The 13,899-nt window shown below is 41.5% G+C and overlaps 1 protein-coding gene and 1 pseudogene across 5 annotated transcripts in view; one reads left to right on the top strand and one right to left on the bottom strand.

The window, feature by feature from the left end:
* The window catches only part of rps6ka1 (ribosomal protein S6 kinase a, polypeptide 1), a 216,073-nt gene that overhangs the window by 64,036 nt on the left and 138,138 nt on the right, over nt 1-13,899 (bottom strand). For all 5 annotated transcript variants that reach the window (XR_015752135.1, XM_043717494.2, XM_043717496.2 and 2 more), the window contains 3 exons: nt 10,792-10,871; nt 7,268-7,374; nt 576-613 (listed from right to left, as the gene is read on the bottom strand). Coding sequence is in view for 4 of the 5 variants with exons in the window: in XM_043717494.2 (XP_043573429.1) it covers nt 576-613; nt 7,268-7,374; nt 10,792-10,871 (225 nt within the window). In the remaining variant the exon portion in view is untranslated. The remainder of the gene's footprint in view (nt 1-575; nt 614-7,267; nt 7,375-10,791; nt 10,872-13,899) is intronic.
* LOC148142151 (SNARE-associated protein Snapin pseudogene) lies at nt 898-1,331 on the top strand (annotated as a pseudogene).

The raw sequence follows: 13,899 nt of genomic DNA, 5'->3' as shown, positions 1-13,899 counted from the left end.
GTGGGAACAGAGTACTGATTTGAATCATTAGCAATGATCACACTGAATAGCAGAGCAGGCTCATATGTCCCATTCCTGCTCCTATTTTATATGCCTTTTGGAATGGTGATATATTTTCAAGCCAGAATGGTGTGTGGCTTGGATGGGAACCTGCAGGGGATGGTGTTCTCATGCATTTGTTGCCCTTGTATTCCAGGGGGTAGAGGTGACAAATGTGGAAAGTGCTGAAGGAGGAGCTTGATGGAGGAGCATTCAGGTGAGAGCTCCATTACTCTTTCATAAAATAGTGCCGTGAGAATCATTCATTTCAATTTGAGAACGCAAATATGGCATTGGTTTAAAGCCTCATCCAAAAGACAAAAGTCTGTTGTACAGCATGAAGACAGAAAGCACATGACACACAGGTTAGGTGTTTGCCGAATAAAGATACTGTAGAACACTGTGTAATACAGCAAGAGAAAGTTGAAAACAAAGTTAGAAAATGTAGTGTTTGCAACATTTGGTGGAGAATTAGCAATCTACTTCTAGCAGTTTGAGTGATAAATCATTGGGTATCCTGTTTTTTTGTCACTCACCAGTTAACTTAATGTGCCCTTCTTCATCCAGTAGAATACTGAGAAAGGGAAATAAATAAAGTTAAAAGTTAGGGAAAAGATAATATCACAGTAGCAGTCTAATGTTGCAGAAAATGATAATTTTTATATGAAGGATATAGTTTAGGGAATCAGTGCCACTTCATTTCCAGTGACCTTCAAGACAGCAGAGAATCTTGATGTGGGTAGTCAGGGGTGTAGTGATTGTAATGAGGTCAGCCAGAAGGACCTCATAGAATAACCAAACAGGGAGGCTTGGCTGACAGATAAGACCAGGAGTGTAGCCCGGCGGGCATTGCGGGTGATGGCGATGCCCGAGGTGGGTAGTAGTGGTTCGGTGTCAAGGAGAAGCCTCCTGTCGGGAGGTCTCCTGGAGCTGCTGAGACCCACCGTGAAGGAGGTGGATCATCAGGTTCAGGGAGTGAGGGAGAGTCACCTAGGTCTTCGGGAACAAATCGACAATCTCTCAGCAGAATTGTATAGGATTAATGAAGACCAGAAAGTGTCACTTGACCTGGACACATATGTTAAAACGTTGCTGAATGCCCGGCGGAGAGTGGTGCTTGTGAACAACATCTTACAGAATGCCCAGGAACGACTGAGATGGTTAAACCACAATGTCGCAAAGGAAACAGCTCATCGTAAAGCCTTGCTGGAGTCTGGATTACTACTTCCTAGTTCTCCAAGCAAATGAAGACAGCTTGTGAAAATCCAAATGACCACAAACTGCTACCATTAGTGAAGATGCTTTGGCCTGTATGTCGATTCACTCAGCTGTGATGCTTGAAGCACACAAACCAAGATTTAATTGATAGCTTATTTGGAGTGGAAGTGGGTAAAGGTTCAAACATAGAACATAGAACATAGATCAATACAGCACAGAACAGGCCCTTCGGCCCACGATGTTGTGCCGAACATTTGTCCTAGCTTAAGCACCCATCCATATACCTATCCAATTGCTGCTTAAAGGTCACCAAAGATTCTGACTCTACCACTCCCACAGGCAGTGCATTCCATGCCCCCACCACTCTCTGGGTAAAGAATCCACCCCTGACATCTCCCCTATACCTTCCACCCTTCACCTTAAATTTATGTCCCCTTGTAACACTCTGTTGTACCCTGGGAAAAAGTTTCTGACTGTCTACTCTATCTATTCCTCTGATAATCTTATAAACCTCTATCAAGTCACCCCTCATCCTTCGCCGTTCCAACGAGAAAAGGCCTAGCACTCTCAACCTATCCTCGTACGACCTATTCTCCATTCCAGGCAACATCCTGGTAAATCTTCTCTGCACCCTCTCCAAAGCTTCCACATCTTTCCTAAAGTGAGGCGACCAGAACTGCACACAGTACTCCAAATGTGGCCTAACCAAAGTCCTGTACGGTTGCAACATCACTTCACGACTCTTGAATTCAATCCCTCTGCTAATGAACGCTAATACACCATAGGCCTTCTTACAAGCTCTATCCACCTGAGTGGCAACTTTCAAAGATCTATGAACATAGACCCCAAGATCCCTCTGTTCCTCCACCTCACTAAGAACCCCACCATTAACCCTGTATTCCGCATTCTTATTTGTCTTTCCAAAATGGACAACCTCACACTTGGCAGGGTTGAACTCCATCTGCCACTCCTCAGCCCAGCTCTGCATCATATCTAAGTCCCTTTGCAGCCGACAACAGCCCTCCTCACTATCCACAACTCCACCAATCTTCGTATCACCTGCAAATTTACTGACCCACCCTTCGACTCCCTCATCTAAGTCATTAATAAAAATTACAAATAGCAGAAGACCCAGAACTGATCCCTGCGGAACTCCACTTGTAACTGGGCTCCAGGCTGAATATTTACCATCTACAATCACTCTCTGACTTCGACCGGTTAGCCAGTTTTCTATCCAATTGGCCAAATTTCCCTCTATCCCATGCCTCCTGACTTTCCGCATAAGCCTACCATGGGGAACCTTATCAAATGCCTTACTAAAATCCATGAATACTACATCCACTGCTCTACCCTCATCCACATGCTTGGTCACCTCCTCAAAGAATTCAATAAGATTGTAAGGCAAGACCTACCCTTCACAAATCCGTGCTGGCTGTCCCTAATCAAGCAGTTTCTTTCCAGATACTCATAAATCCTATCCCTCAGTACCCTTTCCATTACTTTGCCTACCACCGAAGTAAGACTAACTGGCCTGTAATTCCCGGGGTTATCCCTATTCCCTATCACAATAGTGTACAGTTCCTAATCTCAGTTATCGATCACAGAGGCCTCATTTAGTACAACCATAATAAACTTCACCTGAGGTCAAAAATGGGTGATGGGATACCGGGCCTTATGGAATTACTTCAGTGGCGACAAGAGTTGAATTACTGACGTAACCATGCAAAAGCATGCCCAGCTGGACTTCAAACAGGCATTACAACTGGTTTTATCAATGGAAAATGTGGCAAGTGAAGCACGTGAATGCAGGGTATTCCAACAGAAGTGGACACCTTTGCCCGGCTGACTGAGTTTGTGGTTCACCACTTGAGTGAATGCAATTGCATAGCCTAACTCAGAACATATCCTGAACTGAGGGATTCTAGGTTAGCCTACAGCAGAACCCCAAAACAAAGACAAGCTCCAGCCAAACAGTTAAAAATGTTCTTCATGATCTGAACCAGCAAGCCATTGCAGTTGCTGCCAGTATATGGACTCAAGTCAGCAAAGGAGTACCAGTAGATCTAAATTGGGTAAGAGAATCATAGGCCAATATCCAGGAGAGTGCACATCTGCACCTAGTTTGGGACAATGAAATTGCTGAGCAACATTCAAATCAGAACCAATCAAAATAAACTTCGGGTTAAATGGTTACATGGTTCGAATGGAGATAGATATCGGAACGGTCATTTCAGTGATCACAGAACCAGTCTTTAACAAAATTCGCTCTGGCGTCCAACTCAAAGATTTGCGCAAGACCTCGGCTAGACTGAAAACCTAAACCAGGAATCTTACAGATTAAAGGTACAACTTTGGTTCTGATCTTTTTTAAGAAGAAGCTGGTTCAGTTTCCACTAATTATAGTAAAAGGCTCGGGCCCACACCTGATGGGGCGAAATTGGTCGTGAAAGATTCACTTAGATTGCCTCAACATTTTTTGATGAGAAAATGGTTGCTTGAGTGAAGTCCTAATTAAATACCAGAAGCTTTTCATGAAGCTATAGGGACTATCAAAGGAGTCAAGGCCACCATTTTTGTTGACCAGGAAGCAATTCCATGATTCTGCATGATTCACCCACTGCCATATGCCATACAGGCAAAAGTAGAGGGTGAAATCAGATGGCAGAAAGCAAAGGAACCATCAAAACTAGTCCAGTTTGCAGAATGGACAGCACTAATTGTATCAGTTTTGAAACCTGACGGGTCAGTATTAACTTTGTGGAGATTTCAAATGAACGGTAAGACAGTTTCTGCAGCTGGAGAAATTCCCAATCCCTCACAAAGAGCATTTATATGCAAAACTGACAGGGGGACTGTTCTTCACAAAGCTAGACATGAGCCATGCGTACTTGCAGTTGCAGTTAGATGAGGATACCCAGAAGTATGTTAATAGTTAATACCCATAAGGGTTTGTACCAATACACGAGACTGCCATTTGGGGTATCACCTGCCTGTGCAATTTTTCAGGGGACAATGGAGAACATTTTGCAAGGTCTACCACAGGTTGCCATTAATCTAGAAGATGAGCTAATAATATGGAAGACCAATAAGGAGCAATTAGAGAACTAGTACATAGTCCTTGGATGTTTCTCCCAGGCAGACATTTGCCTTAGAAGGGAAATGTCTGTGTTCCAGGCAGTCCAAGTGACCTACTTGCTCTATAGAGTTGACAAGACCTGGATGCACCTGCAGGAAGACAAAGTGAGAAGGATCAAAGGTGCCCATGTCTGTACCAGAGCTTAGGTCTTTACTTGAGCTGGTTAATTATTACAGAAAGTTCATACAAAACCTAGCTTCCCCCGGCATCTTTGTATCAATTCTTTAAAAAGGGTCAGCCTTAGAAATGGTCACAAAGCCAAACCAAAGCCTTCAGGGAAGTGAAGAAATAGCTATTATCCTTTAAGCTGTTGGTACATTATGATCCCAAGGAAGATCTGGTACTGACATGTCATGCCTCCCCATATGGCATCAGGGTACTATTAGCTCATAAATGGCCCAAAGGAGAGGAATGCACAATGCCATATAAATCCAGGATTTCAGCTAATGCAGAGTGTAAATACATCCGGATAGAGAAGGAAGGTTTGGTGGTCATATGTGGAGTCAGGAATTTCCATCAATACCTTTATGGGCACCACTTACTAATAATAAGACAACAAACCCCTTCTAGGTCTACTTAAAAAGGACAAGACAGTGTCATCCATAGCTTCAGATGAATCCTTTGGTGGGCTCTAACACTAATTACATGTATTACATTTTGGAACTCTATCTGGAAGGCCAAGTAGCAAATACAGATGCATTGAGCTGCATCCCGCTGGAGGATACACCTAGAATAGTACTGTCACTGGAATGATTTTCAATTTTCTGGACAACATTTCCAGTCACAGCTGACAATATCAGACTTTGGACGCAGAAAGATCTGGTCCGAGTAAAACTGAAACAACAGGTGATGATGGGAGAAACCAAAGGGCTATCGCAACCAGAATTGAAACTTTTTTGGACCGGGAGATACCAATTACAGGAAAGGACAGCATATTATTATGGGGAACAAGAGTGATTGTCCTGAGCAAAAGATCGCTGCCAGATCCTGGCTGAACTCCAACAGGCCATCCAGGGGTTTCCAAACTAAGATGCTGGCAAGAAGTTATGTATATCCGCCAGGATTGGAAGCAGACACAGACACATTGGCGGGGCAGTGCATGGAGTGCCAATAAGGATAAAAAGTAGCACCAGCAACGCACACATGTCCTTGGGAATAGCCGGATAAACCCTGGACTCAGTTACATGTTGACTATGCACGTCCTTTCATGGGCTCAACGTTCTTAGTCGTTGTGGATGCTCATTCAAAGTGGCTGGATATGCATAGAGTTCATTCATTAAACACAGAGACAATGATAGATAAAGTGCACGCATTATTTGCAATACACAGATACCTGGAAGTGTTGGTCATCATTTACCAGGAGGGAATTTGAGGATTTCTTAAAGTTGAATGGTATTCAACGATCTAAGGACAGTTCTGTACCATCCATTATCTAATGGTCTGGTAGAAACAGAAGTCCAAACTTTGAAGACAAGCTTAAAGAAACAGCCTACTGCTTCACTAGATACCAAACTGTCCTGGTTCCTATTTGATTATAGGACCACTCCTCATGCAACTACAGGGATAGCTTCAGCAGAGTTGCTAATGAGGAGAAGGCTCTGCACCAAGTTACATCTGATCTTCCTGGATCAGGAAGGAGGGTGAAACAGTATCAGGAAGGCCAATGCCAGACACAAGTCTCTGCTAAGTGAGAGAGACAGTTTACTTCAGGGGACGGAATCTGGTGTAAAAACCATGGAAAGAGCCCTGCGTGGACCACAGGCTGACATCAGGCCAGGTCCAGAGACATATAAAGTTCAGGCAGGTGCAACGGTCGTGGACCATGAGAAAGCTGCAAACTTGCAAACAGTGACGGAGTAAAACATGCCTGGCTCATCAATTGCCTTTCTAACTGCTCCGGAACCTGTGGGTTCTCCCTCTCTGTCAAGTGTTAAAGATACCTCGGAATTTGAGATGGACACTGCAAATGTTGCTGCCTGAAGAAGAGAATGAATTTCTTCTGAGACACTCTAGGCACAAGAGACAAGTTACCATGCGTTGCACATTACCTGTAATAGAGGCAGAGTTGAAGGAACCTGACCCGGTGCTAAAACACCCCAGAAGGTGCATAAATACATAAATCTTTCCCCTCTCATCTTTAACCTGTGCCCTCTAGTTTTGGACTCCCCCACTGTAGAAAAAAGACCTTGGGTATTCACTGTATCCATGTCCCCCATGATTTTATAATCCTCTATAAGGTTACCCCTTAGCCTCCAAATATGGGAAAACAGCCCCAGCGTATTCAGCCTCTCCCAAAAACTCAAACCTTCCAGGTGACAACTGTGATCTACAAAACTGAGAATAGAGAACAGTTTATACACTGACAGGTGTCAATTGTTCTCTGTTCAATAATCATGGGCTCAATTTTTTCTTAATTCATTCACGGGATGAGGGTGTTGCTGGCTATGCAGCATTTATATCCGAGACTACAGTAAAGAGTCAACCACATTGCTGTGAGTCTGGAGTCACATGTAGGCCAGACCAGGTAAGGATGGCAGTTTCCTCCCCAAAAGCACATTAGTGAACCAAATGGGTTTTTCCGACAATCATCTGCCATGGTGGAATTTGAATCCAGGTCCCCAGAATGTTATCTAAGTCTCTGGATTAACAGTCTGAAAATAATACCACTCAGCCATCACCTCCCATTTGCACTTATTCTGGGTCCTTCAGTTGCTATCTCTTTACATTTAGTTGACTAGAGGATGAGCAAGATGAGTGTTTTTGAACACAATCACATTCAGCAGATTTCTTACAGTATATTTTTCAAATTTAATCTAAACTTCCATACCCCAAGTGTGCAGCACTAGTGCAACAGTCTAATCATCTACCACCTACTTTTCTGGTTTCAGGTCTCTGTAGATGATTCCAAAACTGTGAAGATGGTCCAAGGCTAAAGCCAACTCTGCCAAATATATCTTAACATCCTCTTCTGTGAACATTACCTTAGAGGAAGAGAGTAAAATGGACAGAATTAAAATTCTGGTCATTTCATTAATGATCTTTTGAGAATTGGTGAATGAGGTATGCTCAATGTCACAACACAGCCTTTTTTGGAAACTGAGATATCCAGACATAATGCTTTCTTTATTTCTGCACTCAAGAAACCTATGGTGCAGATTTTTTCCAGTTAACTAAGAATTAATCCAAGTTCCAGAGTTCAATCCAATGTTAAAATTCAATTTTAAAAAAAAAACATGTTTTAATTAGCATAAAAGGCAATAAAAAGTGCCCTCGGTACTTAGTGCTCCAACTGAAAATAAAAGGGGGCGCAGTCAATGCAGGACTGAAGGTATTCTAATTAAAAGCACACAGTATACAAAACAAGTTAAATGAGCTTATAGCATCCATTAAAATTGGCAGGTATGAAGTTGTGCATATCACAGAGTCATGGCTATAAGGGGACCATGGCTGGATACACATCCTATCAAAAGGTCAGGCAGATGTGCAGAGGGGTGAAGTTATCTTATTAGTAAGAAATGAAATTAAATCGATAGGAAGAAGTGACTGAGTCGTAAACTGTAGAAACTGTATGGGTAGAGTTGAGAAACCACAAAGGCAAAAAAACCCTGATGGGACTTAAGTACAGGATTCCTCAGAGTAGCCAGGATGTGGAGAAGAAAATAAATCAGGATCTACAGGCTTCCTACCAGGTGGGAAGAAAATGAATCAGTGATAGAAAAGGGTGACTTCAATATGCAGGTGCATTGGAAAAATAAGGCTGGTCAATGGATCTCAAGAAAAGGAATTTGTGGAATGTCTATGAATAGTTTTGAAGCAGTTTGTAGTCAGGCCCACTGGGGAACAGGCATTTCTGGATTTGATGATGTATAATGAGTCAGACTCGATAGAGAGCTTAAGGTGAAGGAAACCCTAGGATCAGATTACAAGTTGATTGAATTCATCCTGCAGCTTTACAGGGGAAAGCTGGAATCTTATATAACAGTATTACAACTGAATAAAGGTAACTGCAAAGACATAAGGAAGGAACTAGCCAGAGTTGATTGGAAGAGGAGCCCTAGCAGAGAAGACATTGAACTAACAATGTCAGGAGTTTCTGGGAATAATTGGGAAGGCACAGCAGAGATTCATCTCATGGAGGAAGAAACATACTGTGGGAGGGATAAGGCAACCATGGCAGACGAGGGAAGTCAGGGACATCATAAAAGCAAAAGAAAAAGCATATAGTGTGATGATTAGTAGGAAGCCTTTAGAATCATACTACGGGAGGGATAAGGCAACCACGACAGATGAGGGAAATCAGGAACATCATAAAAGCAAAAGAAAAAGCATACAATGTGGTGAAGATTAGTGGGAAGTCTTTAGAAACCAGCAGAGGTTAACTAAAAAAGCAATAAGGGGGGACAAGATGAAATATGAGGGTAAACTTGCTCATAACATAAACAAGGATTGCAAGACTTTTTTAAAAATATAGATAAAGAGACATATATATATATATAGATATATACATATAGATATAGAGAGGCAACAATGGACATTGGACTGCTGGAAAATGAGGCCAGAGAAGTAGTAATGGGAAACAAAGAAATGGCAGAGAACTGAATAGGTACTTTGCATCAGTTTTCACAGTGGAAGGCACTAACGGCATACCAGAACTTCACGGGAGTCAGGAAGCAAGATGAGTGTAATGGCCATCATTAAAGAGAGGGTCGTGAGGAAGCTGAAAGTTCTGAAGGTGGATAAATCACTTGGACCAGATGGACTATACCCTAGTTCTGAAGGAGATAACTGAGGAGATGGTAGAGGCATTGGTGGTGATCTTTCAGGAATCACTGGAGTAAGGGAAGGTCTGGATGGACCAGAAAATGGCTAATCTAACAACCCTGTTTAAGAACGGGAGAAAACAGAAGACAGGAAACTATAGTCCGGTTAGCCTGACCTTGGTCGTTAGTAAGATTTGAGAGTTCATTAAGGCTAAGATTGCACAGTACTTGGAAATGCATAGTAAAATAGGACTAAGTCAGCACGGCTTCATCAAAGGGAGAATATGTTTGTCAAATCTGTTCAAATTCTTTGAGGATGTAATGAGCAAGTTAGACAAAGGAGAACCAGAGGATATGACCTATTTGGATTTCCTGAAGGCTTTTGACAAGGTGCGACACAGTAGGCTGCTAATTACGATAAGAGCCCATGGTGTTGGGGCAAAGTATGAATAAATGACTGGCAGTGTAGCAGAAGGCAGAGAGTAGTGATAAAGAGATCTTTTTCAGGATGGCAGCTTAGTGGGGTTCCACAGGGATCCGTGTTGGGATCACAATTATTCACATTATGCATTAACAAGCTGGATGAAGGAACTGAGGTCATTGTCGCCAGGTTTGCAGATGAAATAAACATAGGTGGAAGGGCAGATAGTGTGAGGAAGCAGGGAGGCTGCAGAAGGACTTGGACAAGCCAGGGGAGTGGGCAAAGAAGTGACAGATGGAATACCATGTGGGAAAGTGTGAGGTTAGAGGCATACACTATTTCTAAATGGGTAAAGGTTTCAGAAATCTGATGGACAAAGGGACTTGGGAGTCTTAGTTCAGTATTCTCTTCATGCTAATATACAGGTTTGGTTGGCAGTTAGGAAGACAAATGCAGTGTTAGTCTTCATTTCAAGAGGGCTAGAATACAATAGCAGAGATGTACAGCTGAACAAAATAACGCTCTGGTTAGACCACATATTTAAGAAAGGATGTGCTGGCACTGAAAATGGTGCAGAGGAGGTTTACAAGATCCCAGGGACAAAGGGCTTATCACATGAGGAGGAGCTGAGGACTCTAAGTCTGCACTCTGTGGAGTTTAGAAGGATGAGGGGGGTTCTCATTGAAACTCACAGAATACTGAGAGACTTGGATATACTGGATGTGGAGAAGATGATTCCACAAGCAGGAGAGACTAGGACCCGAGGGCACAGCCTCAGAGTCAAGGAGCAACTGTTTAGAACAGAGATGAGAATGAATTCCATCAACCAGAGGATGGGTGAATCTGCAAAATTCATTGCGGCAGAAGGCTGTGGAAGCCAAGTATTTGAGTGTATTTAAAACAGAGACAGATAGTTTCTTATTGGTAATGGGATCAAGAGTTACAGGGAGAAGAATGGGGTTGAGTGGGATTGAGAAACATATCAGCCATGATCAAATAGTGGAGCAGAATCGATGGGATGAATTGTCTAATTCTGCTCTTACATCTTATGATCTTACAAATAAGGGGTAATGTGGTGAGATCTCATCAATACAGAGCAAACCATACTCTCAACCGTATTTTCCCTCTGCATTTCAAATCACCTTTACACAACATTCACTGCATTGCTATTAACTGTACAGTTTATCACACCAGAGACAGAGGAAGATGAAGCAGACCTCTTTAGATAGTCGGGTGAAAAGATCACCTCCTCTAAGGAAGTCCAAGATAAGGTACAGTTTTCCTTCAGTCTGAAAAGCTGCCAAATAAAACAAAAGACATGCTTATCATCTCATGCAGGCTTGACTTTGAAACATGTGACAACACTTTAAAAGTGCAATTTATCAAAAGCAGCATACAGATGCAATGGCTCCAGTCAAAAGTGAAATGAGGAAATAGTAGTTCTAATGATGATGTCAAACTACCCATCACACTACCATTTGAGATATCCAGTGTGAGCATTAACCATTCTCAGCTTGACATTTTTCTATGAGACACCAGCACAGCCCAAGTAAGATACAATTATGTGACAAAGTTTGAATAGTTTAGTAATGCTCCAATGAATGTTAACAGCTAGTCACATATGGGAAAATATTTTTTTAAATGACTGTTATATCTACTAAATTGATTAGTATACACCTATATGCCATGTGTAATACTTCGAAATAAAGAACAGATTTAATAGCATCTGTCGCAACAGAAACAAAGTTAATCCTACAGGCCAAAAGCATGGCATCAGAACTGGAAAAGATTCCAAGATGTAATAAACTTTAAGCAAATACAATTTTAAGCATAAAAAGGGAAGCAGTAAAGCACAAACAAGAAAGGTCTATGATAGCATTGAAGGAAGGAGAGAAGAAATTGCAAAAGGAATGATGTTTAGCAAAACGTGCAATGCAAAAGATCAAAATTGGATCCAGTAAAGAAAGAAATGTGTGTCTAGAAATGGTGTCAATGTCAAATGTAGAATCTCGACTATCAGCTACCACCACAATAAATAATAGGAAGTCACACAGAAAAAGAACACAAAAAAAGAAAAGGAAGTTTGAATTTAGGATTCTGATCAGTGTGGACAAGTTGGACTGAAGGGTCTGTTTCCATGCTGTGCAGTTCTCTTACTCTATGATACAGAGCATAAAAGAAGAAAGGTCCTTCAGCTGAAAAGAGAGTGCAAGGGGGTGCTTAGAAAATAAATGAGAAGACAAAGAAGGACTTCAGAGATAGGATTAAAGAAAACCACAAGGCATTTTAGAAGTATGTTAATAGTAAGAGAATTACCAGGGGAAAGGGTGGGGCTGATTAGAGACCAAAGGAGCAATATGTTTGTGGAGCCAGAGGATATGGGTGAGGTCTTAATTGAATATATTCACAAAGGAAAAAGACATTGTAGCTGGAGATTTCAGTCGGGATGGTGAGGCTCTAGAGCATGTCAAAATTAATAAGGAGGTGGTAGTATTGGATATTTTGTCAAGCACAAAGGTGCATAACTCCCCAGGGCCTGATGAGATGAATCTCAGGCTGCTATAAATGGCAAGGCAGGAGCTTCCTGGAGCACTAGCAGAGATAGTTAATATATTGCTGATCATGGGTAAAATGTCAGATGACTGGAGGATAGCTAATTGTTCCTTTGTTCAAGGGCAGCAGGGCCAGTTCAGATAATTACAGACCAGTTAATCTGATGCTAGTGGTAAGGAAATTATTGGAAAAAAATTCTGAAGGACAAGATTAATCAATACTTGGAAAGGCAAGGATTAAATCCCTGCATGGATTTAATGCAGGGAGATCCTATCTGACTAATTTAGTTGAGCTTTTTGAAAAGATGGCTAAATATATTGACAAGGGTAGTGCAGTTGATGTGTTTCATTTAACTAGGTCCCAAATAGAAGGCTGGTCGAAAAGGTAAGACCCAATGGGATCCAAGGCAAGCTGGCATCTGGATCCAAAACTGTCTTGCAAATAGGAGACAATAGGTAATGGTGAAATGTTTGTGATTGGAAGCTTGTTACTAGTGGTGTTTCATTGGAACCCTTGCTGATGGTATTGTATATTAATGATTTAGATGTGAATGTAAAAGGTATAATTGGTAAGTCTGCAGACGACATGAATATTAATAGCGAGGAAGATAGTCTGAGGCTGCAGTCTGATATTGATTAGCTCGTAAATTGAGAAGAGCAATGGCAGATGAAATTTAATCCTGATAAGTGTGAGGTGGCCCATTTTGGGAGGTCTAATAAGGGAAGGATTTACACAATAAATGATAGGTCCCTTGGCATAGATAGGATACATCATGAGAATCTTTTTTTCCAAGCCAGACTTGTCTAAGACCAGCGAGCATACATTTAAGGCGATGAGGAAGTGGTTTAGAGAGGATCTGAGGAAAAATGTTTTCACCCAGAGGATCACAGAATTGTGGAACATGCTGCTTAAGAGGGTGGTGAGGCAGTATTCTCACAACATTTAGCTAGCAACTGGATAAGACTTAAATTGCCAGGGCATAGTAGGCCATGGACCAACTACAGATTAGCACAGTTTAGTGTTTGTTGGTAATCATAGACGGGCTAATGGGCTCTTTCTATATTGTATGACTTGATGACGATCTAAAATGAGGCCAGTGTCTCTTCTCTGCAATTGTTGAACTCAATGGTTCATTCACAGAATTGTAATAAGAAGCTGAAGAAAAGAAGAAGTTGTGCGATTTAAGCTTAAATTGAGCTTCATTGGAACAATATAGATGGCTGTCCTACTTGGGAGTAGGATAAAGAATTGAAATCACAAATAATCCCACAAATTCAAGATTGCACCTGTGAACTAAACAACGTGTTCTGCAAAACTGTCACCTAATCTACATTTGGTCTTGCCAATGAAGTTGAAATCACATAATAAGTAGTGAATATTGTATAATAGATTGAAAGAAGTGCACATAAATTGATGATTTGCCACTGCTCAATCCACACACCTGACCTGAAGCTGCTGGTCACTTGCTATTTTAATTTTACTTCCCACTACTCCTCTGTCCTCATCCCCTTGTACTTCACGTTTTGACATGGCAACTTTCAGCTTTTTAGATTCAACACTGAGTTCAACAATTTAAGATCATAACCTTTTCCTCTTTTTTATTCAGCTTGCCTCTGCACTTCTTATATTTTTCATGTTTTTGAATGACAACTGTCAGTGATGATTTGCATTTTCTGACATAGACCAATTTTAAACCAATCTTTTGTACATTTACTGATAACAGAATTATCTCCTTTCACCTTGCACCACCATCCCTTTTGTCATTTATTATT

This window comes from Chiloscyllium plagiosum, unplaced genomic scaffold, assembly GCF_037043375.1.
Source record: "Chiloscyllium plagiosum isolate Xiang-an unplaced genomic scaffold, Cpla_swu_hap1 HiC_scaffold_30, whole genome shotgun sequence".
In the NCBI taxonomy this organism is placed as follows: domain Eukaryota; kingdom Metazoa; phylum Chordata; class Chondrichthyes; order Orectolobiformes; family Hemiscylliidae; genus Chiloscyllium; species Chiloscyllium plagiosum.
The sequence above is the reverse complement of the archived record's forward strand: the minus strand, read 5'-3'. Positions and strand labels throughout refer to the sequence as shown.